We start from the raw sequence: 26,881 nt of genomic DNA, 5'->3' as shown, positions 1-26,881 counted from the left end.
CCATAAACAAAAGAATGTAACATTTTCTTGATATTCTCTATATAATCAAATGTGTGAAACAATATCAATATTATAATTCACGCCCAACATCACTTGAATAGATTACAAATTGAATTACAAATCTACGATTCCGATTGCGTCGCTGAATCAAAATTGTTTATTCATGCAATAAAGAGAAGAACTTTGTTCGCTGTTCCATTCGCATGCCGACTGTCTCGGTCCAATGTTGGTCACTTGGAAAAAAATATTCTGAAGATTTAATTTTTTTTTTCATTTATACCTAATATTATACCAGGCGCTAATCTCAAAACTGCTGATGCTAACATATAATAACCTCTCCATCTACTCCGGTCGGTTTTATTGCTGTACTTATACTAGCACATACAAATGTGAAGTACTAATTAACACAAAAAATAATAAAAAATATAAACACTAATAATTAACCGGCAAGTCGTATAATTTCTGTTATAGGTACAGCTTGTCCTTGGACATACGAGTAGGCCTTCTCTAAGAACTTCCACTCTTCTCTGTTTCTAGCTTTACGTAGCCACGTAGGGCCAGCTGCTCTTCGCACATCATCTTCCCATCTCTTTATTTGTCTTCCTCGTTTTCTTTTGTCGCGAGGAAACCATTCCGTCGCCTTTTCCCTCCATTTATCTTTATCTTCTCTCATAGTGTACATTTCCATTTCAATCTTTTACTAGAAGTAACAGCATTTCTAAACTTTGTCATGTCGTTTATTTCTTCTAGTTTTACTCTATCTTTCCACTCCTTTCGATACTATTCTGACATACTCTCAGTCTGTTTTCTTGTTTATCAGTGAGTGACCGTGCCTGATATAAGCATGTCAAAACATGCGTATATCAGGCACGGCAATATATAAAAATTCTAACAATTCGTAAATGGAAATACAATTGGTTACTAAAAAAAACCTGTGGCTCTACGACCTTTCTACTCTTTATTAGGATACAGATAGTACCGTTATCATTGATTTTTTCTTAATGGGCAAGTAAGTGATCCTGTTCTTCACACTCGCCGACGACTTTTTTGGTCTAAGGTATGCCGGTTTCCTTATGATGTCTTCATTTTACAAGCAAATGTTAAATTCGCACATAGACAGAAAGTCCATTGGTGTACAACCACCATTCAAACCTCAGGGAACAGAGTCGCATGCTAAAGCCCCTCATTGGTTACAGTTTAAAATTAAAAACTTATAAAGGTAAGCCAAACTCAAGCCTTTTAGCTTTTTGATATAAAGCAAAAAGTAAAAATGCGTTGCGCGCCATCTTCCAAAGGAAAATTCTAACGCGTTAAAGCCTGGCGAGTTGCGCTACAACAGACCGCACTTTCGTAATCAATACATAGATGACATGAAATAAAATAATAGCACATTGTGTTATGTTTTAGGTTAAATGTAGGTATTAAATTATTGGCCTATTTTGAATCATTTTATGAAAAATCAAAACTGATTTGGTTTAAGCAATACTAATCAAAATATCTTAATTATACGACATTTACTAATAACAATTCGATATCTAACTTATTAAAGGTTTTACTTCACTAAAGTACTCAAGAGTACGTGAGTTCGCTATTCAAGAAACATTCACAAAATCCGGAGGCTGAAACGGGAAAGAATTGTTCCCTACTTTCAAATTACCTTAAATCATTTAAATGATATTAAATTTCAGTCAAAATCAAAAGCAGAGTTCAAGCATCTAATTTAAGCAAAAACGTACGTTAGCACCACATGACTTAAGCCATTAATGTTCTATACGGTTGTATACAGAACTTAGTAGAAATTCTACTTTATCTATAGGCATAGATATCTATGGCTAAGTTTGAACCAACATCGCTGTCAAATTCATATTAAATAGTAAAATCAAAGGTAAAAAAGTTATTATTACTATTCAGTGGTAACTTAGTTATTACATGAGTATGCTCTTAAATAAAATACTCAAATTAGGGCCTGCAGTAGTAGAATCACGAATGTTATTTTCCCGCACAAAAACATGTCCGGGAAGTAAGAAACCTGTAAGTGCCTCCTCGGCTGGATCTCAAGCATCGGGGTCCTCAGGTGGTACGGCATTAAAACGAGGGGAGCCTGGAAAAGTCCGTATGGCTATGTTTCCTGAAGAATGGTTTACGTTTTTCCACAGTAAAACAGGGGTATCTGGGCCCTACTTATTTGGTTTTCTTGTAACAAATTATTTTGTAAGTAAAGAAATTTTTATAATGGAACACGAATATTATGCTGGGCTTTCCATATTCGTAATGGTAGCAGGAGGTGCGAAGTTACTCGGTCGCGATCTTGCCATATTTCTTGACTCTCAAGTAGATGCCATAGAGAAAGAGCTCGAACAGGACCGAAAAAATCAAATGAACTTTTACGAAACAATAATAAAGGATTCAAAAGATATGCAAATGCGCGCTGTTGGACAAAAAATGTTATTCGATGCTAAAAAAGAAAATGTTGCTATGCAGCTTGAAGCAGCGTATCGCGAGCGGTTAAGGCTAGTATTCAATGCAGTAAAAGGTCGGATGGAATATCATGCAAAGCGTACCAGAGTTGAGAATAGAATACATCAAAAGTGGATGATAGATTGGATTCTAAACAATGTCAGGAAGTCCATTACACCAGATTTTGAGAAGCAAGCCCTAAATAGAGCTATTGAAGACTTAGCGGCCATTGCTAGTCGAGCATAAATATTATTTGTGTATACCTAGATTCCATCGGAAAGAAAAACTTACGGCGGGCTTTGTTACTCAAAACTAGTTGTAATAAAAAAAATATTTTGTATACAATACCACCATCCTCTTAAATTTCTATAGAGTTTTTTAGGCGTACTGTAGCTCTACTGCTACTACTCTTCATGACAAATCTACTTATCAAAAAGTAATTATTTATATCATGTCGTCGCTCGCAGAAATTGTCATTTCATGGATTGGTTGACCGTCAAGCTCTTAATGGTATATCATTAAGCTATGATATAAATTTATAAAGTGATCGTATCGTACAAAAGTAACATTATTTATCGCATCAGGTCGGTACTAGATTTGGTACAGACCAAATGTAAGACAGATAGCTTAAAAAATTGTTTTCGACTAAACTGGTTATTTTTTTTTTATGTAACAACCGAATCAGTCAACAAATAAAATAATTATTAAAAAAAATTAGGTTAGTCGTTATTTCATAACGACAGCCAGTTACATCTATCTCAAATTGAACTCTACATTGACCTCTTGATAGGTTATCTAAATAAAAATAAAACATGTTTGAGAATTCAATGATGTCCACCATTTCATGTAATTAACCATAATTCTACGATCCGCCCACTGTAATAAAGAAATGGCCTATAGTCTGTGAACCTTTCGTTACTTGACAGTTGGCAATGTCTGCTGTCTTTTGTCTCTCGGTAAAGGCACAGACTACTTATCTCTATCGACATCTGTCTACTATAACATTACTAACCTATGGTTGTTTCAAGTTCGCTGTTCGTCTGACATCGCTGATCGCTGACATCTTTCTTTGTGCAACTTCTTAAAGTCGCTCTTGCTTGTGTAAAATCCCGTTAATTTGCTTTCGTAATTTGTTTTAACAAAGGCTTTAACAATTCGTGACGGTGAAGTGATTTATGAGCTACGTGACACAGGACGCTGGCCTCTGTGTATGCCCATAACTCCGTGCTATAATAAAGTATTGTTATAGTAATTTATCGATTAACCTTCTTCAACATATTGTTTTTAATGCTGTTTATTTATTAGTGCTGTGTGGTGACTTAGGAACCATCAGCAGGATTTTTGTGAGGAAGTGCATCTCAAGGTTTGTAGACGGTGACTGTTATCTTTCTTTCTCACTCTATACTACGTTAATTAATATTGACTTAATCTAAAAATATCACGAAGATGTTAATGATCCATATAAGAATCGCTCTTTTATCTCAGGTCAACACGATTATTCAATCTCTACATAATTTTGCGGTGCACAGTTATTGAGTTTGGCATTTCGTAATCGGATTGATGCTCTACTAGGCATGATGGTTGAAGATGACTCTTATCATTATCGTGGAATATTGACCAGTATTGTGAAAATAATGCACAGTTTCAGTTCAAAATACTAAAAATACCTTACAAACTAGGGCATGTTGTGAATATATTTCTTCATTTTAAGTATACACTACTTAAGTGTATACTAAAATGAGTTGACATGTGTGTGAACGTGTTGTGACAGGAATGCTTGTATAATACTGCAATTTAACAATTGAGGAATAGGGTACCGATCAGATTCATTGACACAATTGTTCTGTGGCCATGGCCATCATTAGCTACAAGTGTAAATTTATTCAATGTTAATATACTTAGTATGCTTTTATGTAACTCAGACCATAATGAGATACTTCTCATTCTCAATTATTTTAATGCTTCTCATTTCACTTCTTCATTCTAAATTATCTGTGTTCAGATTACCTAGCTTTATTTCTTCCTGTGTAATAAAAATATACAATGTTACTAAAACATTTGTCTTTGATATAAGATAATTATTTTGTTAATAAGATATATTAAGCATTTTTCACAGAACTCTATTGCTGATGTAGTTTGATATAATATGTTAATCAAAATTGGCAATTGTGTGTATTTTTATGTCTTAAATTTTCTATGCAAATAACTATTAAATAATTTTAGGTTCATACTAAAATCAGTCTACGGTACGCTGAGTAGGTTAGTCTTCATATATATGTTTTGTCAGTTTAAATTCAACTTGAGTTCTTCAATTAGATACAAAAAAAAGTTACTGTTAAGTCTTAAAACTACTCACGGTATTGTGTTTATAATAAAGCGATACTGTTTTCAGACTGAGCCGTGTCTTGGGGAAAAATCAACCCGGGCACTACGGTGGCCCCAGAAACACCCCCTCCAGCTCCCCAACCGCCAGGTAAATTATTTTAATGTTTTTACCGAATGACAATGGTGCATTGTACATCAATTTAAAAAAGGAAATAATATGTTTGCAATGGCAAAAACATGGTAAATAACCATGTTATATTAATAATAATAATCCAGTAGCGCCCTTCATAGGTCTGTGCCACAGATTATTCTTGTTTCATTTATCTCTTTTTTTTCTATAGACAAGTAGGTGATTAGCTTTCTGTGTCTGACACATGTAGATTTTAGGTTTGAGACATGTAAGTTTTGTTACAATGTTTGCCTTCACCATAGGAAAAATCTATTGTTGTGTTGATTTGAATGCAGAGTTGCATGCTTAAGACCAACCCTGCTCTAAAATACATCTGGGTATATCAAAAATCAATATTCTAAATAACTGAAAGCTGCTGAAACAATGCCAACTTGGCAAAACAAAAACTAATAATATTTCATATAAGTACTGTAATTGTTTTTACTTTAAAGATATTACTGTTTTTTGCATTATATAGACCTTGTTTTTTTTAAGAAACAAAACCTATTCTTTTCTGTGTGAACTTTAAAATCTTTGTTAAGATAAACTACTAGATTTGTTTTTATTATCAGCAATAAAACTTAATGTAACTTTAGTGACATAAACTATGAATAATTAAGAATTTGAAAACTGCACATCTCAAATGACCTTCTGGTTGTTTTGTTGATGCTAACTAAGACATCTCATTTTGTGTGGTAATCTTTACAGTTTAGCTAAGGCGTGTAATTTCGTAAGATGGACCCGTCAAGTTGTTTGTTTAACGATCACTAAATAATAAACAAACAGACACATGTTAAAATTGAAGGTCGTTACGACATTATATTCTGATCGCCTGATATTTTTCTAAAAGATAAAATGTTCGTGAGTTTTGATTGAATTTTAAAATATCAAGATAAAAACATACAATCCTCATGTGTAAATATTATTAGACAACTGATAATTTTCACACATGGCAAAGTATATCCATTTAGACCGTGGAAAATATGAACACTTCAATTTACAAAAGTAAACAATTCGAATAGTAAAAGTGTAGAAATAATATATAGCTTTAGTCATATTAAATCCAAGGAGAGTATTTTTTGTAGAAAATAATTAGTTCTTTTTGATACGGCAGTATATTCAGGATATCAAGGCCTTTTCATATAGGCAAGTGTTAAAACTTAAATAAAAAATAAATTAAACAGTAATTATAGACTTTTATTCTCTATTGTACATTTATTTTTTTACGGAGTATCATTTTTAATATTCCACTTAGACAATAGGCAGAAAATCTCAATGAGTCATTTGTGTAAGAGCTGATGTAATAACAGTTATCTAACTCTTGTGAAAAAATCAATCACGCTCGGCAACTGAATTGATTATAAACTTAATATAATGCCGTGAATAGAATCGAGTCGCAGGATTAAATGACGTCTTCGAATGGGTGTATTGATTTCCATGGCCCTTACTTGGGATTTCCTAGCTAGTATATTTTTCATTAGCTGTCGTCCTCGGCTCGCAAACTTTGCAGAAATTTTATATATGCGTAGGTATTATGAGTATCAAAAATAATAATTGTGGCATTATGACTTTGTATTCATCAATACATCAACACGAAAATGTAAGCCAGTAACACTTTTACCATAACCAATGATTACTATTTAATAATAATATCTATAATTGCTATTTAGACTTCACATTATTCCTGAACTTAGTTTCGATTTTACCTATTTATAAACAAAATTATGAAATTTCATAACAATACTAAATACTGTTAAATACAGTTAAATACTGTACATAGTACATAGTATTTAACTGAGATTGAAACTATAATATATAGTTATTTAGTTTTTAGGTTCCTGAAGAAGTTCGCTCGTTCCTGCAGAGGTTTGTCATTTATAGTAGAAATAAAAAGTTTGCTATTTCGTAGAAAGCGCCCAACTTGTAGTCGCTTTGTGAGTGGATGTGGTTTAAAAGTGCGTCATAGTATTGATTTATTATCATTTCTAATATTCAAGTTTAAACTGTACTTCATGCTAGAAATATGAAGTATTACCAGAGAATATGTGTCATAAATATTTTAAATATAAACTGTAATTATCATGCCTTTTTGTATATTAACCAGAAATTGATTTCATGTATGAGAATTTTGGTCTTGCCGTTATCTTATCAACAAATGATTTCCTACTTGGAAAACTACACTTTGGAAGCCAAAAGTTATCACACAAGTTGATTCTATTTCAAGTCTAACAAGTAACAACCCATCACCATTTTTAAATTTTTACAAGAAAAGAAAGAAGGGAAGAAATCCTACAAAATATTTCCTAAAATTCAATCTAATAATAGATTGCAGCATGCTAATAATCTGTCGGTTGCTAAATGCTATCATTTCACGAATAGCTTCTGTTTATTTTTAATTTTCTTAAAACAATGTAACGTTTGTTTCATTGTTTTGCATTCTTGGTATTTATCAGACAATATTATATTGAATGTCATAACTCCCCAAAGCGATATCGTCAGCATGTGGATAAAAGAGACCACCAAAGCAGTTCTTATAGGCGTAGGCGAAAGTAACTATGTAACATTAGGTAAACTATTACACAGTACATACAATTATAACGGCATTCGTTATTTTAATTCTCAATCCAAAAAGGGGTGTGGCACAATCAAGTAAGTATTTCAGAAAATTTACTAAAAATATCAGATGTCAGTTGTTATGAGAAGTTCTTAAACAGCTAAAAGTGCCCTTTGTTTATATAACTATTTATCTAATCCTATTTTCGCCACCATTGTGCGCTGACTGCAGGCAGGTTCTTCGGAGGCTGGTGGTTCCGATTTGTCTGCGCCCAATTTTAGATTCCACAATCGATTGTCTTTGAATATTATTTATACATCTGACAAGTGAATTGACCAATTGATTTGAATTGGGTTGAATTTTTTCGATCCTGTTTAGAAATTGGTCTAGTGGTTAGTACCTCTGACTGCGAAACCATGGGTCCCGGGTTCGATCCCCGGCTGAGACAAACATCGATGTGATGAGCATTTGGTGTTGTGCTTAGGTCTTGGGTGTTTAATTATGTATTTATATGTCTATCTATCTGTAATATGTATGTATATCCGTTGCCTAGTACCCATAACACAAGCTTCACCAGCTTAGCATGGGACTAGGTCAACTGGTGTGAATTGTAAAAAAAAAGAAAAAAAAATTATATATTTAAAGAGCTCCACTTGGAAGGTACTTTAATGATACTAGGTATGAATATAGTAGATCGCGGCTAACCTTTTGATTTTATGTTGTAGTTTTTTCGCATCACAGCTCATATAAAAAAATATGCACGAACCATGAAGTGCTATTACTTGCAGTGAATCGCGTGTAAATAATAGTTATTGTATATCTTGTTTTATTTTATAAAATATTTCACTTCGGTGTGTTTTGGGGTAGAACCACCATGATGATAATTGTCGAGAATTAAAGTACCACGCTGCTCTGTGACGTCGATTATTGATGACGATATCAATTTAAAGAGTGTGCACCAGTCTCAAAACGGTCGTTCAAGAGGTCCCGCGTATTTGGCCTGCTTGATCCTGAACCCCATCAGGCTCAATGACGTTTTTTTATTCTTGTCTCACATATTGCTTTAAGTGCAAACCCAGCTCGTATCGGAACGGTACGATTTTGCCTTCCATATACACGCCTGAAGATTTTAGATTGTATTTACGAACACTTCCTTGTTCTCTCAACTCATTAATCATTTTAGTTATATTACGCTATTTTTGCTAGAAACTGTAATTTGAAATGTATCAAAGGCTAAACGATATTTTTATTTATTGTAGATGCTGTTGCAGGGGCGTTGGAGATGACGGGCACAGACAATATCCGCTTTAGCGGGCACACCATAGACAAGGCTACTAAAGCCAAAGTCACCCTTGAGAACTTCTATACGAATCTCATAACACAGCACTATGAGAGAAAGCAAAGGTAACTTTTTCTACTAGCTACTAGCTAGTAAATCTATATACTGTCATATGTTCCCTAACTCTGTTAGAAAAAATGTTATCCTAATTTATTGTATTTTTTTGACAAGAAAAAAGCAATAGACGTAATAATTTTATACTAAACGCAACATGACTTTACTTCGTTTTTCTAGAAATATATTATTATAGAACATTTCCGTAGATGTCGGAAAGTCGATTTCATTATTGCATTAATGTGATTATGGCCTTGAAACAATTACTTGAAGACTGTTTTGTAGCCATCTAATTATTACGATTGATTAATTTGATTTACAAATCATGGCCAAGGACGCCATGCTAAATCAAATAGGGTATGTTCTCATAATTAAAGAAAAAATATCAGTTATTTTGTTCCGGTTTATTTATTTCGCGTAGAATGTCACCGACTGTACCAAAATATGTAGTTTTCAACTATCACAATGTATCTTTTGAATTGTTTCATAAAGGTGATAGTGCCCTTGTCTCAGTCGCATCTTACTCTTTTACAAAATAAACTAAAACAATATCTACAACTTATTCCCGTATGCTTCGATGTACACATATTACTGAGCAAGTGCTCAGCATTGGGCATGTCATGTCAGTGTTGGGCGGTAAATTTAATGAATCATATACGATAACTTCACTATGAAATATTTGAGTGTAAATTGGAATGATGACAAGTATTACGCCCAAATATTGAAGATTGGCCTATCTTAATTATATACATAGATTAGATGACCCGGCAAACACTTGTTTTGCCATGTAGGTAAATTATATCTAGGAAACATTTTTTTTTTTCATTAAAAATAACTATCTACAATAGTAAAAAATAGGGTTGATTGGAGAGGGGTGACAATTAAAGGTTGTATGTATTTTTGTATGTTGTATCATAAAAATATAAAAACAAAAAGTTTGGTCTAGAAATTAAAAATTTAGGGGAATGAAATATAGATGTCCGATTCTCAGACTTACTGAATATGTATAAAAAATTTCATAAAAATCGGTCAAGCCGTTTCGGAGGAGTATGGGAACGAACATTGTGCCACGAGAACTTTATATATTATTAGATTATATTATTTGCTAAATTAATGTCAATTATATATAGATTATTATCAAATGTATTTTACGAGTTGCAAATAGTTTTATTATGAATGAAATAGTTGGTACGCTATGCTAGAAATGTTTGAGTGAAATGAAAATTGCTTAAAAGAAGCCGCTCTTGCTGCGTTTAGTGTAGCGCATAATATCGTTTTGGCACTCGTCGTCTTTGGATATACGCCAATTTTCGCTTTTTCTAGACATAGACTTGTTCAAATCTCGGTTACGTAATAACTTTGTTATTAGTATCTGGGGTTGTTTTAATAACTTTTTGCTAAGGTCAATCAGATTGTTTAATGATTATACTTACTTGGGTTCCAGTAGAATAATTTAATCTCTCTTATCAAACAACATGAAACTAAAGAAAAAACTTCTGTTTAAGTAATAGAATAAGGAACTTATTTTCATGTTCATAGTATTGTCTTTTATTAACATAACATTTACAATTATTTAAGTCACCGTGACCACGCACGCTGTAAAGCACGCAAAACGTCGGTTAAATTTAAAATTATGTTAAATAATTGTAAATTTATAATAAAATAAAAATAGGTAAAAAAACTTTTTAAGTTAAACGGTTTTATGTTAAACATACATTGCAATGTTTAAGATAAATGTACTAAAAACCAAAAAATAATAAAATAGATACAGTCGTGGGAATTATAAACATATGCATAGACTAGACTAAAATAAAACCGTGGGGCACGTCAATTGTCTACAATCGTATCTTAAACATTGCAATGTATGTTTAACATAAAACCGTTTAACTTAAAAAGTTTTTTTACCTATTTTTATTTTCTAGTTTTTAGTTTTTATTTCGCATTCTGTTTAATTCATTTAGTGCTTCATTATTGCAAGGTTCCTTGCCCGTTAGTTTATATAAATAAATCAATTCTATAATATAAATATAATAGATACAGTTTTTAATATAATGTTATATATATATATATAATATATATTTATATAATATTTATTCATTTATTTATTTTTATTTTATTTATTTAGTTTATTGTATTGTCACCAAAATCCAAAGTGTATACAAAATTTCAGATTAATCGGTTGACAGGAAGAGGGTGAAATTTGAATTACTAAATATTACCCAAGAATAAATAAAACAAACGGGGTGAGCTAAATAAAACCGTTTAAAAATACATAACTTTCATCCGGTTAAAAAGTTTTTTCTTTAAATGTGTAAAGGTTATGTTAATAAAAGACAATACTATGAACATGAAAATAAGTTCCTTATTCTATTACTTAAACAGAAGTTTTTGTTACTTTAATTGATTTCGATGATTACCATCGAGTTCTCAATATGAATAGAGCGTTAACGGTAGAGACCTATATGCACAACATTGTGGTTTTCACGTGTCGTGTCTTACTTGGCTAAGCATGGGCAAAACACTGGATTTCATGGCATTTTCAAATCAAGGTGCCTTAGACGTTACTTTACAAATTACCTTGTTTTTGATAGGCTGGAGAAACTGGAGGAATCGCTCAAAGATGAAAGCCTCACAGAGAGTCAGAAACAGGAGAAGCGTCAACAACATGCTCAAAAGGAAACCGAGTTTCTTAGGCTCAAACGGTCGCGGCTTGGTGTCGAAGATTTTGAGCCATTGAAGGTAAATAATAATAAGCAGTTGAAGTTAACCTTACATTACTCAGTCGCTTGAAAAATAGGCAAATAGTGAGATGATGAGATGGAAATAGTAAAATGTAATGCATCCTCCCTCTACAGAAGTTCTCTTCCCATTAATCTTATGTATAAATATTAAATTACACAATATTTAAGATGTCTATTTTTGGATTTTCAGTAGAGTTTAGTTTAAAAATCATTATGTTTCCAAAAAGTTCGGGTAATTTTCAGTCCATTGTAATTGTTCGACAAAGAACGCTTCGGTGGCCGACGTTACACAATTTAATTAAAAATAATAAGCCCTGAGTCCTTGCCTCGATATATCCTTCACACGAAGAAAGGCACGCAGTTGTCTCTCAAGTGTGTCTAGTGCCCAGGCGAAACAAAAACGAAGGGAATTAAATGTGATGATCGGCCGAGTTAAAATTTTAAAAAATATGTATTTCGAAATTCGAACACTGAAAGTAATTTTGTTTTGTTTTGTATACTTTCATACATCTATTGATTTTTTTTTATTTCAGGTGATCGGCAGAGGTGCGTTTGGTGAAGTGCGTTTAGTTCAGAAGAAAGATACGGGCCACATATATGCTATGAAAATACTCAGAAAGGCAGACATGCTTGAGAAAGAACAAGTGAGCATAATACATTGTTTATATATAATATTATGTTGGTGTCCTAAGAGCAGTGTCATAAACTTACCGTCTAGTGTAGCCTTTTAATCATAACGTTACGATATTTTTTTTGAAGTTATACTTCTTTTGGCGCGTAGCGAAAAATGATGAGAGTAAATTTTTACGATGCGCGCACACACTGACACAAAAAACCGACACCCAGAAGTTAGCTATAGTCAACATTTAAGTTTTTTTGAAGTTATACTTCTTTTAGCGTGTTGGGGAAAATTTTTGAGAGATTTTGTCTTGTTACGCCAAAGAAGTATAACTTAACGTGTGTACATAAGTACACACACGTTTTTTGTTTTGGTCAGTTCTTGAAAGCTGGACAAACTTGTACTGTATTACAAAATATTTGAAAATCTGTTAATAATTCGAATGTATTCATCTTGTTCGTGGTATTTTTGTAAATATATAATCTGAGAAAATATGTTAATCTAGTCTGTTTGCGTAAATATAGTACTGTTCATTTATAGGTTGCCCACGTACGAGCGGAAAGGGATATTCTAGTGGAAGCAGACCACCAGTGGGTGGTAAAGATGTACTACAGTTTCCAAGATCCCATGAACCTTTATCTCATCATGGAGTTCCTGCCAGGTGGTGATATGATGACGCTTCTGATGAAGAAAGACACCCTCAGTGAAGAATGCGCCCAATTCTATGTAGCGGAGACTGCGCTCGCTATCGATAGTATACATAAACTTGGATTTATCCATAGGTGAGGCATATATGGCATGTTTAATATGTACACACTTAACTTAAGATAAACATATTTGCTTTGACTATATAATTTGTGCTCAAAACTAGGGAGTTACTAACTAAATGGTAAAATAACAATTCTCTTGGAAATTGTTCGGGAAACATTTGGTAACTTTTATGTGCAGATATTATCACAGACTAACCTTTTATAAATTCCTATTTGTTAATATTTAATGGAAAAAAGTTGTTTTATATGTGAAAATAACTTATTCTTAATTTAGTTTAAATAATAATACATCGGCTAGTAATGTTCAAGGTGAGGACAAAGACAAACGAGAAACAGACTTGAAATAAAAGACAACTCAAGTCTATGGAGCAAAAGGCGCGAAATTTAAATATTACAACACTTGACCAGTACTGGATGTACATGATAATAATAATGATTAATCCTCATTTATTCCTGAAAAATTAAAAAAAAAATTTCAAGGACCTCATCTTAAGTATAGGCCTCCTCCGATTGGCGTAATCTCTCTGTTTTGAGCATTTTTCACCAAATCCAACCAACTTCCTTAAGCTCGTCAGCTCTCCGTGGATGAGGGCGACCTCTCTTTTTCTGGTGGCCCTTTCCTCTTTGTTACCCTCATGTCATGCCTATCATATACATAGCTTTAATTGTGGTTGGTAATTTTTTCAGAGACATAAAACCCGATAATCTGCTACTGGACGCGCGTGGGCACATCAAACTCAGTGACTTTGGCCTCTGTACCGGCCTCAAGAAGAGTCACCGTACCGATTTCTACCGGGACCTTAGTAGAGCGACACCTTCTGATTTCAGTAAGTATAATATTTACATTATAGGTTGTGGATTAGCTAATAAAACATTCTCATTTCGTCTATGCTCTTTTTCTCTATGGTTACATGTTATTAGTACAATTTATTTATTTATTTGCACTTCGTTACCTTGAACAATTGATTTATTTGCTTTTTCTATTGACTGTATTTTATATTTTTATTATTAATGCTTGACTTAATACAATATAAAATGTTATGGTGTAAGTCAAGAATAAATTTTAATAATAAATCAAAATTAGTAGTTTTATATCCCATCTAACTCATTAATCACGTTTTTAACCGAAAGTATTTGAATCTTTAAAAAAAACTTAAATTAATTTTATGTGGTTTAAATTATTGTTACAATTTTAATTAAATATAACCGTAGATCTGTTAAAATGTGCTTATAAACCTACTTTGTCAGGATTTATCCATAGATTTATTGGATCGCTATGAGATCTTCGAGCCGTTTTAATTTAGTAGTTAAAAGATTTATCTACATTACGAGTAGTCTATTTCCCAGTAACGACTTCATCGTCGGCAATGGATTCGAAGCGACGAGCCGAGTCTTGGAAGAGAAATCGGCGCGCCCTCGCCTACTCTACCGTGGGGACACCTGATTACATCGCACCCGAGGTCTTTTTGCAAACTGGATATGGTCCACAGGCTGATTGGTGGAGCTTGGGAGTCATTATGTGAGTGTTTTGTGACACATATTATATGAACTTGACTGATGAACTTATCAAACTTTGATATGCGTGAGCGATCGGCAAACTATGAAGAGTACGCTATATGGAAAACTATAATTTTCACTTACCTTTAAAACTTGGCGATTAAAATAAGTGGCGGAGAGTGTATTGCCAGTTCTTCTCGTCAGTTCTACGCTCTTGATTTGAGAACTGGTAGTAAATGTAAAATTAGAAGCATTTAATATGTTTTTTTATTGACGTTCATAAGTGTACAAGTTACCTATATGACTTTGACTTATTTCCTTTATACCATAACTATTTAGCAATGCATACACTCAACTTCAGTCCCAATCTAATCTTTCCAGTAGACAATTTTTAAAAATTTTAAACAGCTTTTGCGTCTCTTGAACGGGCGATTCCATCCTCCAAGTTATTCGCTTTTAATTATTACACAGCTTAAACTACCTATCTATCTTGCGATTTCTTCCATTTGGTTTTTATTTAAATTGGCGATGCGAAAATAACATGTGCCAGTTTATAAATATTAAAGTAGCGTTTATCCTATCTGTCTTGGTACATTACGGCGTCATTATGTCGTGATTATGTAATGAGTTCGATTGAACTTCAGCCATTTTTAAATTTATAAATACCATGCGAAATCACTCGAAGTCTTTCTGTGTCTGAATATTGTTATTTGATAGGTTCTCAAGGTGCCTAGCGAAATCTAAATATGTATATAAAACAAAGTCGTGTTAGTTACACCACTTATAACTCAAGATCGGCTGGACCGATGTTAGTTATTCCTTTTTTGGTAAATTCTTCTCCGCTCCGAATAGAATAAGTAATAAAATATCGGATAAGTTATCGAATAACAAAAAAATAAATATGTTACCTCATCAAAAAATGTTGTACATCAGAAAGTGCTTTAACATGCAGTATCGCAATATTGGCGCTAGAGAGAAGAGGCCTAATTGTAAAACTGCCATTCTTCTTTCGGAATGGCAAGCAATAAAACATTTCTGTATTTGCAAGAAAAGTTGTATTTATGTTATTACCTTAATGAAATCCTAAATTTAGTTTAACTAAAGCTAACACCATATTATTAGACTGTTAGGCGGAACGCAGTAAGCCGGGTCCGCTAGTAGATTAATAAATTAGTATATTATGCGAATCTCCTAATTATTTTGGTGTAAAAAATTGCATCAATTCCCATGACAAAATTCTGGTCTAAAATTTGGTAACAATTTTCATAATTCTACTTGTGCCTTGTGATTTGTCTGACACGTAAAGGATTTTTTTTTATCCGTATGTTTCTGGTAATACAGAATTATGCACTTTCGCTCGCGAGCGTACTGAGAATATCGTGTCAACCTAATAATGAATATTACGAATGCGATTTATTTAATATGAGCGCATTGTCATATTATTGCGAATGCTATGCACATGTATGTGATTGCGTGACATAATATAATATGTATATAATATATAATAAACCAAAAAACTGTATTTCCAGGTATGAGATGTTGATCGGATATCCGCCATTTTGTTCGGAATCGCCGCAAGAAACGTATCGTAAAGTGATGTCTTGGCGCGAATCTCTCACGTTCCCACCAGAGATACCTATCAGCGAGGAAGCCAGAGAGACTATTCTTCGCTTCTGTTCTGAACCTGATCGCAGGTAAGTCAGTGGGGCACTGGGCATTTATTGTGAGATTAAAGTAATGATTTAGGTTCCGATACCTTCTAAAACAACAGAAACCGTTTTAGTAAATCTTAAATACATATATGAAGTTAATTTGAATGCAAAGTATATTTAAAAAATGTGACAAATGTTTTGGCCAGTCCAATTTCGAAAATGATTTTTAATATGCAACAGATAGAGTTGTGTTGTAACAATAGAGTCCAAACAGAGTATGAATGTCCTATTCCACTTGACATTCAAAAAAATTGAAGTAACAACAGGCTATTTGACAGAACGAAAAATTCAATGTTATTCAGAGAAAACTACATTAAACATGGGTTTAAAAAACGTTACAGAGTAAAATAACTTGTAATCAATTTTTTTCTTCAAAAAAATGTATATTTGAAAATATACAATAAAAATTTGTATAGGTTCCAATAAAAAAACATAAATTGATTGGCTACCTCTCTGTCATCTTTTAAAACTCTTCTGTATAATCATTTCTTAACCTTATCCTACCCTCATCAATCGTGACTTGTATAATTCTTATGTTTCCTTTTACATCACTATTCGCTGTTCATGTATTTGTAAGATTAGCTTTTAAGTTGTTAGTTTGTGATTAATATTTTTTTTTATTACTTTAGATTAAGGATTTTGCACTTCTCGCACGCATCATGTTTCTTTTTTTTAGTTTTTCTCTTAACTAGGGTTGCCTGGAAGAGATCGCTTATTAGCGATAAGGCCGCCCGTTCCATCCCTTATAATTTTTATGTATTGTGTTTCTATTTGCAACGAAGTGTAAATAAAATAAAAAATAAAAAAACTTGATTATATTTCGGTGTGTTATTGTGTTTATTTGTATATTTAAAGACTGGGTTCCCAACGGGGCATTGAAGACGTGAAATCCGTGTCTTTCTTCCGAGGCGTGGACTGGAACCATGTACGCGAGCGCCCCGCCGCTATCACCGTCGACGTGCGCTCCATCGACGACACCTCGAACTTCGACGACTTCCCAGATGTGAAGCTCGAAATTCGTAAGTTTTTACATGCTTTATTTATTGGAACTGAAATTTTAATTAAAATAAACGCTCTCGGTTTGATATTAAATATTTATTTGTTTATTTATTTACAAGATTTACAACATAATACAGAAATATATGTTTAAAATAAAAAAATAAATATGGTTATTATGGAATATAAGATACAGGTATCACTTATTCCACGTCATTAAATTTGTATATGTATAAGATTGTGAGCCAATTAAAGATCTTCACATATAGTTTTTTTTTACATAAGAAAGGAACCATGCTAAATAATTTGGTTGTACATTCATTATAATCGAAATAATTTTGTGTCAGAGCTCTCCTTGCTGTCACCACACTCGTGGCGAAACATATCAATGTCAATAGTTAACTCATTAAATCTGTTCGCTCCTCTAACCATAAAGTTGCTATTGTTACCTGTCGAGACCGGTGTAGTCCTCATATCACGTATATTGTAATAAACAATTAAAAAAATTATGTAACATTTCATATTTAACATTTTTTCAAAAATATTGAAAATGTAGTATTCTTCAAAAAAATAATAATCGAGAAAATACAATTTTTATGGACTTTAGCGTAACTTCATTGTAACGGATTTTTCTCGAAAATACCAATAATTTTAGACGGTAAAATGTTACACAAGCAAAAACATCAACCGCTTTACGCATGTACACATTCCCAAGCTTAATCTAAATGAAAATGTTTTTCGTTTTCAGCCTCAGCGCCGATCACTCAGGACGGCGAAGTAGCGTATAAAGATTGGGTGTTCATTAACTACACGTTTAAGAGGTTCGAAGGACTCACTCAAAGGGGTACACCCACAAAGAAGTGAACCCACTGCCCTAACGACACTTGAGCTTATTCACTTCACCGCGCCAGATAACTAAAAATCACAGTGAGTTAAGTATTGAAAAGCCATTACCATAAACTTACCTGATGTCTACTCAAGGCATAGATGAGTTTGTGATATGATTTATTATTAGATGAAATACTTGTACATAGCTGTAAGCTTCCACTTCTTCTGTTCTCTGTCCCTTGAGTCACTTTTTCATAGATAACTTTTTTTTTTCATGTATTATTAACAATTTAATTTTTCACGATTTTTTTACAATTGTCCTATCGCTGTGTTCCTAATATTTTCTCGGGAACGGCTGGGCCGTGTCGAGTTTTATGATTTTTATTTCTCTGGCGAGGTATAAATGTACTAACACTGTCTATATTAGATTTCTTTTAAGTATTTGAATTTTGATTGCGCCCGAAATTTTATTTTTTGTTATTTATCCGATAATTTATAGTTATACGTAACTATGATACGAATTAAGTACATACTTTAGTCGCTTATGAGCGTTCCTAAGAATATGAGTGATGGAAGCAGTTTTTAATCATCTGACAGTTCCACTTAACGGGGAACGACCTACGTTTTACTGTACAATATAATATACTTGATTTTATCAAAGAATAGTTAAATTACGTCTACTGGAACCCTTTATTTCAACAGCCGTTCTTGCTTCGTAGAATGTTGTATGTTATATGTGATTGTGGTAGAGTGAAACAAACCCGAATGATAAACTAACTTTAACTCTATTTACTAAAAAGTGCTTAACGGCACTGAATATTTCACATGAATTCCTATGGACCAACATTATCTTGCCAATGTGCTCGCGTCGATTGCGTTTTTATGACAAGTAATATTTTACCACGCAGTTAAGTATTTACAGTATTTGAATGTCGGTCGTATTATTGCACCCTAGTTTCTGTTGATAGATTAAAAGGCGAACAAACACACATACAGAATGGTATACGCTAAAGACGTAAGCCTGTTGGCTTACGTGTGTGTCTATTGAACAATAATTATAGAAACTCAATACAGAATTGTGGACAATTTACAACAATACTAAAATGTGATAACTTTACTAACTTATTTTATTAATGATCCATTATTATGATTGAAATATGAAAGGAAATTTAATTATATCAAAACGGTTTAGGTTGTTAACTTGGATGTTTATCAGACATAATCCTATCTATAACTATACACATTATAATTCTTAGAATATTTTTATATTTATGTAAATATCGATTCGGGGTTCAGAGTTCAATTCATTGCAATAGTATTCCGTCCAAAAATTTAGTTACTATTAAATTTATTCTTAAAGTCAAATATTAATTCTCATATAAATTGTACATTATAATTAGACGTTTGAACAAAACTTATTTCTGATAAATGTCCAATTAATTAACAACTTAAATAGATGAAAAGTTTTTTTTCAACGAGTTCATTCATCTACTGTGAGCTTAACAATTTTTGTGATCAAGTAACAAATGTTATTAATATTGACTACAACATTCAATGTTACGGTGAACGCCCAGAACTTACATTATTATTTTTAATATAAATTTTGTAAGTTGTAATTTAATTTTAAAATTTCCGTTTAGTATAGTTTAACTTAGTTTAATATCTGGCAGATTATATAAATCATATCCTTTGAATTGCTGCTGCCTTTAAGCGTGGCTCCTAATTTTTATAAGTAATTGCCGAATATGCCGGATGGTGAACGAAACTGCATTTGGATAAACAAATTTAAACTCGTCATGTATATTTCACAAATAGGTTACATTCAAGCCTCTGTTAAATCGGCATTCTGTTAAATTATATTTATAATTGTATAATTTTAATGTGACTTATCTATTATTAGTTAAATTATTTGATTAATTGTAAGTGAATGCTTTTGTCGGCGTCTGTACCATGTTCAATAGTAACTTAGCTCTCTTCAACTGTGTTCACTAAAATAATCCGTCATTTAACTTATTTATTATATGTTTGATGTATTTTACATTTACCCATTACTCAAATGTCAATAAAATTCAAGACTTTTGCTTTATTCTAACCCTGTCAGAGCCCAGATTTATGAGAAAGCAATATGTCTATTATTGACGTTTGAGTTGTGGAAATTTTATATTTGACCGCCACAATTTTTTAAATTATTACATTTTGAATATTGTATGAGAAATCAGTATTGACTAAATATGATATTTGTTTTATTGTATGTATTTATCCCTGTAAGTAATACAAACATCCGTCATGTACGTGTGCGTTAAATGCGTCTTCATAGACATCAATGAAAACTATTTAATTGAGAGTACAGATAGTAGACTCACGACACTCATGTCAAACGACTTGACCACTGTGAATGTAGCAACTATAAAATATTGCTAATATTAATATATTGCGAACTTCACAGTGGTGATTTTGTATGGCGCCATCTATAGTATCAAATGCTTTTCTGCCTCAAGCCTGCATTTTCAAAGTCTTCGCTATTCGCTTTGTTATTGTTAAAGTAGTATGTGGATTGTATTATTTAATTTGTTTAGAGTAAGTCTTAAAATATATTTTATTTAACGACTTGTTTCTTCCATGTGGTTTAAGAAAGTGGCAATACGAAACGGTATTAAAGAGATATAAAATAATAGTATGGCGTTTATTTGTTCCCCGTTTACATCTTTCTACCTATAATCTAATATCTTAAAATGTACAGAATACTAACTAACACATAGGCAACTTTTGTTTTTGTTGCTTATTTTCCTAATAGGGAAACTAGCAAATGCATCACATGAATGTCGAACTTTTCAGAAGCCCCATAAACCCTTATTTAATAATCTTCACAGCGAAGTTGTCGATCGGTCAATTTCTGTGCCTGCAACTTCAATTTAATGTACGAAGACTTGGCGGCATCTTTATAATGTTAATTCACCATACAATCACCGTAATTGCGACTATAAAAGAAAATTCAGGGGTCTGAAAGGAGGTCCTCAGAGCTGAGTGGCACCGTTTATCACAAACTTACCAATGAATATCTGGGTTTGGATTAAAATACATGTTAAATACGGAAAACCAATTTATTTAAAATTTAGCAAATTAAAATAACAAGAAATAATTCTAAGACAATTAACGAAACTAGATACGCTTCACAGATTTCGTAAATAACAATAATCCAACTATTTGTACAATCCATAAGGATCCACCAGTTAAAGTTCAGACAACAGACATAAACTGACTAAATAGATAATAAATGCATTTAAATCATTACCATACACAACACTTTCTAGAAAGCTCACCGCAAAAGTATCTCAGTGCATTCGACATATATGAAATCGTAAGTTAAAAATTTATATTAGAAATTGCTTATTGCGACCACTTGGGTTATACTTAAAATATATGTTAAACTATTTTGTTTGTTGCAAGTTGCTTAAATTTTTTTCAATGGTAGCGGATAAGTTGCTTCAAACATGAAGTAAATGATTGGAATAAGTTTATCTGTTGCAACATTAAATACGGAGAAAGATGGCTGTAGGTTTTACAAAATAACTAATTTGTATTTCTTCAATATTATGGAATTATACGTTTCAGATTCAGATTAATTATAAAACAGATAGTTGCTGTTCTCTAAATGAGAGAAAAGCGTTATGACTAAAATAGTATCACCATATCAATATTTTTCTAGGTTCGCACTATGCGTTGAGATAATTTTTACGTTAAGCTGTCATCTACAATTCACAAATATTACGCTCAAAAATTAAAGTCCTAAACTCAAAAAAATCATATCACTTTCAGAAGGGAATTTGCTTAAATTTAGTAGAAACATAAGTAATTTAATAATAAACGCGAAATGCGCTTTTAAACTAATCGAAGTTGAGCAAAGAAAGGTGTTTTTATTTCTTAAAATTAAATATTAACTGAAATCATATATGTAATATAACAAATGATAGACCTTCAGTTATATAATCCAATAAACACTAGTTATCAGTCGTATGCCATAAAGTTGTTTTTTCTTGTTTTTATACTGGGCCCACTATCATTCTTTTCATCCCGATAATACTTCTTTTAACAATTTTCTTTAACCCTCTTTCAGTAAACAATAGGATAGAACTTTACTTATTACTACGTCAGTTCCACTGCACTGATTATTTTTCTGAAATTGTTGAATAAATATTTGTACCATTTACGTTAATTTTGAATATAATTCTATAACGAATAATAGTGGACCAGAAGTATAAGATGGCCTTCACCATATCACATTCCTTGAACTTAAATGTTACAATAGTGTCTTAAGTAAAAGTTACAATACAATAATTCGCGAATAGGAAACAGTTTAGCAACAACACGAATTATTATACGGATATAATTAAAATACAGAATACATTTACCTGACTCGTTATAACTTAGAAGATATTTTAATCAAGATGGCCCGATTATTATTGAGATTATCCAGAGTGAAACGAATGTTAGGAATTCACCGTTTGAAAAATCGAGTCAGGTATATGTTTTCAGTTACACTTATACTATGATTACATGCTTTACGTATACAGATATACCAATACACGAATATTATGTATGATATCACTACTTAATAGTAAAAACAGTGCCCCTCTAATAGACAATTGTTTAAAAAAAAAAAAAAACTCGTAGTGTAACTACTATATAAATCAATTATAGCAACTAATAGACACAAAACCTTAAAATCGTGCGTAAGAAGCGTTACTTTAAAATGTATGCCCAAGATTTTCGTACAATTATTTTGCAATTTATTTTCGTGATATAAAGTGACCTTTGATGTATTTTATACACAAAAATCCAAAGTATTTCTGTACCAGGTATTTTCTGTAACAGGTTTTAAGGTTTTCCAATTGATGTGTTGTTGTTGGCAAGCACTTGTACGACAAACTTGTAGCATTTTTGACCGCTTAAGCGGGGCCAGCATGGTCCGGTACGTACTCCTCTTCGTTCTTCGGTATGTCGAAGATTTCCGAAAAGAGAGCAGGCAGATCAAGTCGACGCCAGTTGCCACGGCACCAACCGAGTAGATTGTGGTGGCGATCACCAAGCACGCGTACTTCTTGTGCGAGTGCATTGAATGACTCCAGACGACTGGCGGCGTTAGCTGTTCCATTCTCAGTCATCTGTGAGAGTTTGCCAAAAAAAAACGTTGTATATATTGTATATTTTTAAATACCCTTTGTACCGATCCTGTTGGTGTCCTATATACCACTTACATTACTATACTAGGATATTTTTAATGATACAATAACTGAATAAAAATACAATAAAAATATTTCATTTACTTACCACATACATGAAGGCTTCATTAACGCTGCGCAAAAGTGATTCGACTAGTTCGCGGTCGCTGAGACCATTGCGTTCTGGTGAGACGAGCAGACAGGCAGTAAAGATTGCAGCCTCGTCGTCTGTCATCTCCAAATTGATCACTGCTCGAACATACGACAGTATTCCGGTCGCGAAGGAAGTCTACAAAAAGTAAAATGAAATTATGTTTCGAAGCAACAGACTTACAGGCGCTATTTAATGTCTTTTATTTTTGTATTATTACTACATTTATTAGCCAAACGATTTTATATTTAAGTTATATACGCATAAAATGTTTTCCATAAAAGTGTCCAGTAGATAAAAGCGGCGCATTATAGTAATTTCTTTAGACTTAGGCATTTTACTGAAATATGAATCTAGTCTGAAATTCGACGCTTAGCTTACCTATGAGGATAGATATAACACAGTTTTAATACAAATTTGAGCTGAGCTTTCTAATTTATACTGATTAAATATATGAATATTAAATCCATTTATCTAAAACTTAAAAAAAAACAAGATTTATGTATACATTTCTGATACATTTTGAAACATTAAGAGGCCTAGTATACTTCTCACAATATAACATTATGGACTTTCGGATAAATTTTTACTCAATTATTTAAAAAATACGGTTGTAACATTTTCTCTCAAGTTCCTAATCTAATCGCGCAATTGATGGGACAGTTGACACCCTCCTTCAAAGTGCATTCATTAATTCGATTGGCGTGAAGTAGATCAACGCAGTTACTTCGTTATTGCCTAGTTATTGCGAATAAAATTGACGGCTGTAACTACATGTAGGGTTTATTTCCTGGTAGCCATCAATAGCTAAACGTATTCTATCTATGTATTACATTTTACAGAAAATTAGATTCGTTAAATATAACTTATATAAGATTAAAATATACGCAATCGCATTGAATTACCTTCGCAGTTTTGTCTCTTCGTTCCTTGGTGAACCCATGTTTAATAATTAGAGAGCTTATATATGTAAAGTTTTATAATACCCATTTACGTGACAACAAAACTGTAGCGTTTTTATAAAACTTCTTCAACGTTCATAAACCCAAAGTGTGCGTATAACTTTTCTTAATTCCTTCCAATTCAAAACTTAAAGGAAAGTATGGAAACATTACTTACATCATACATTGATTCGAGTTGGCGATGGTTCAGCGAAGTACCGTCATCGAAGACAATCGCCGTCGGATTAGAGATGCGAGTGGCACGGGTCAGCCATACCTCGAAGAATCCAAGCTGGGAACAAAACAAACTCCCACTATCCTCTTGTTCTCCAAATACATATGTTAAAGCAAATAACATTCGCAAAATCAGTCGCAAAGCCGCAACGCAAGGGTGGACGTCCACAAAAGAGGGTTTACCTTGATCAGAATAAGCTGGTCATCTTGCGGCAGGATATGAAAGCCTGGTAAGCGTTTTGCGAATTCGACAACTTGTTGGACAGCAGGGGTCATGCGGTAGGCGACGTTGGACCAGAGGACTGTAAGGGTTTCGAGGCGACTGGCGGCGGCGGCGCTGCCGTCGTCAGCTGCAGCTTCCAATTTGGCAGTTGGCTCCACGCTGCTTGAAGCAACTGCGGCGTTTCCAGCGTTTGCGGCGTTTTCGGCGTTGGCGGCGTTAGCAGCGTTGGCGGTGTTAGCAGCGCTGGCGTTGCTGGTACTGGCATTGCTGCCACTACTTCCAGCTTGCCCTAAGATATACAATATTTATATTATAAAGACGTTACGAGATTAATATTATATTTGTTGTCTAATTACAGTCTGCTTCCTAAATAATTCAAATAAATTATGAAAATACAGGATAAATATGAAAGTGTTTTATTTCCTTACAAAGGCATTTCATTTTCTACGTTAGACAGGGCCCTTAATTATTAGACTACATTTATTAATTAATACATGTTTTTTTACACACTTTAATAATATTTCAGTCAGTGGCGTAACTATACCAACTGGGGCCCGTGGCAAATCTTCTTTCGTGGAAATTCTTTTGATGGGGCTTTTTCAATAATAGATTTTCAGCGTACTCAATTACACGTTGTATATGTCCGACCTTAGCCTTAGGCCTCCTCTCTTAGGCGAGAGGTAATGGTCTGTAGTCCCCACGCTAGCCCAATGCCTATTGGAGACTTCACATTCATCCATAGAACATAATATCTCTTGGGCAGAGGACCTCTTGCTTCGGGGGCACGTGGCATTTTGCCAGCCCTGCCACCCCATTTCTACGCCACTGATTTCAGTGTACCTAAGTCCCTATGCGTTAAATCTAAATTTGATCTATGTGATATTAGTACCTTCACGATTATCATCAACTTTCACGATGAACGTCTGCAACTGTAGTGACCTGCGGAAGTCCTCGGTGTACGAATTCAAATTGCGGTGAGCCAGGATGACCATTTTTGCGACGTCCTTAGACTCCTCCATCGCGTCAGCGTCTTGCTCTTGCACGGGCTGCGCAGCGGCGGGTGGCGCGGGCTCGGTGTTCGACAGGTTCTTTGCAAGATCGGCCATACTCTCTGGTGTAGTCACGTCACGTCGCTTCGGGATTCTGCCGTACCTTACAGCTGATAAAAGAATGTCGTTGCACAATCGGCCGCAGACGATGCAGCTCATGCACTACATCTATTCCGTGGGTGATTGACTCGTCAATTGGTAAATAGATGTAAGCGCAGTGCGTTGATCTGTGCTCTATATCTTGTTAAACGTCGGCGGCGTTTGATGCAGTGAGAACGGACACGTTTGCAGCATATCCGATTTGCGAATTGATTTCGGTATCAGTATGAAATATGGAAAGTATATATTAAAAATATTTTACAGAGACAGAGCGAAAATGAGATATCAGTATTATATCGCGGAGCCGAATCTTAACATTACTTTGCTGTTTATATTCGAAAACGATTTCTATGTAAATAATATGAGTCAGTAAGAGTGGTAAAAATCGATTCGCCAAGCTATACCCTGATACGCCAAGATGTACCCATAAAAAAAAGACTTACAGTCACGGCTCATGCCAACCGCGAGACACTTTTTGAACCGGCAGTACTGGCACCGGTTTCTATTAAGGCGGATGACCAGGCACTTTCCGTCGCGAAGGCAACGGTACTCGATCTGCTTCTGAATACTTCTACGAAAGAAACCCTGCAACAAAAAAACAATTTGAAACTTCTCTTCGTATACGTATATAAAGTATAAAAAATGTATATTGATCTGAATTTAAATAAATAAAACATTTAACAGTGCCTTATAACGCTGTTATTGCGGTCGGTGCAGTGCGAATAATGACATGTTAAGTATAAGTAGCCAACTCATGAATTAAGTTAATACTACGTATGTCGTACATGAACCTAATTAAATTGAATGTCTGTCATTTTCAACGGTGAAGGAATTTGATGTTACAGCAAAAATTACCGCGTGTTTTTAACCGACTTTAAAAAACCGAAAATTTATACGATTTGAC

The 26,881-nt window shown here is 33.4% G+C and overlaps 2 protein-coding genes across 5 annotated transcripts in view; one reads left to right on the top strand and one right to left on the bottom strand.

Annotated features, from left to right (window-relative positions):
- Positions 1–3,497: 3,497 nt before the first annotated feature.
- On the top strand, positions 3,498–20,735 carry LOC125062395 (serine/threonine-protein kinase tricornered). Of its 2 annotated transcripts, none has more exons than XM_047668295.1 (11): positions 3,498–3,820; positions 4,850–4,930; positions 8,765–8,909; positions 11,490–11,637; positions 12,173–12,283; positions 12,799–13,040; positions 13,716–13,855; positions 14,376–14,547; positions 16,055–16,219; positions 17,093–17,256; positions 17,982–20,735. In XM_047668295.1, the coding sequence occupies exons 3-11, from the start codon at positions 8,788–8,790 to the stop codon at positions 18,095–18,097; spliced, it is 1,380 nt and encodes a 459-aa protein (XP_047524251.1). In that variant the 5' UTR covers positions 3,498–3,820; positions 4,850–4,930; positions 8,765–8,787; the 3' UTR covers positions 18,098–20,735. The 2 variants fall into 2 exon arrangements, with proteins under 2 accessions (XP_047524251.1, XP_047524250.1); XM_047668294.1 differs by having other exon boundaries at positions 3,499–3,820; positions 14,364–14,547.
- Positions 20,736–21,143: 408 nt separating this feature from the next.
- Positions 21,144–26,881, bottom strand: part of LOC125062664 (ecdysone-induced protein 78C) — a 38,069-nt gene continuing 32,331 nt past the window's right edge. For all 3 annotated transcript variants that reach the window (XM_047668718.1, XM_047668717.1, XM_047668719.1), the window contains 6 exons: positions 26,421–26,562; positions 25,719–25,988; positions 24,790–25,118; positions 24,551–24,664; positions 23,390–23,569; positions 21,144–23,223 (listed from right to left, as the gene is read on the bottom strand). In XM_047668718.1, coding sequence (XP_047524674.1) covers positions 23,008–23,223; positions 23,390–23,569; positions 24,551–24,664; positions 24,790–25,118; positions 25,719–25,988; positions 26,421–26,562 — 1,251 coding nt within the window. In that variant the 3' untranslated portion in view covers positions 21,144–23,007. The remainder of the gene's footprint in view (positions 23,224–23,389; positions 23,570–24,550; positions 24,665–24,789; positions 25,119–25,718; positions 25,989–26,420; positions 26,563–26,881) is intronic.

Source organism: Pieris napi, chromosome Z (assembly GCF_905475465.1).
Source record: "Pieris napi chromosome Z, ilPieNapi1.2, whole genome shotgun sequence".
Taxonomy (NCBI): Eukaryota; Metazoa; Arthropoda; class Insecta; order Lepidoptera; family Pieridae; genus Pieris; species Pieris napi.
Note: the sequence above shows the minus strand (reverse complement) of the source record. Positions and strands in the feature narration are given on the sequence as shown.

Excerpts from the sequence above, each read along its gene's own strand:
- LOC125062395 (XM_047668294.1), top strand. The coding sequence starts at position 8,788 with ATGACGGGCACAGACAATATCCGCTTTAGCGGGCACACCATAGACAAG. Across the intron at positions 8,910-11,489 it reads CACTATGAGAGAAAGCAAAG|GCTGGAGAAACTGGAGGAAT; the intron begins GTAACTTTTTCT and ends TGTTTTTGATAG. Across the intron at positions 13,041-13,715 it reads AAACTTGGATTTATCCATAG|AGACATAAAACCCGATAATC; the intron begins GTGAGGCATATA and ends TAATTTTTTCAG.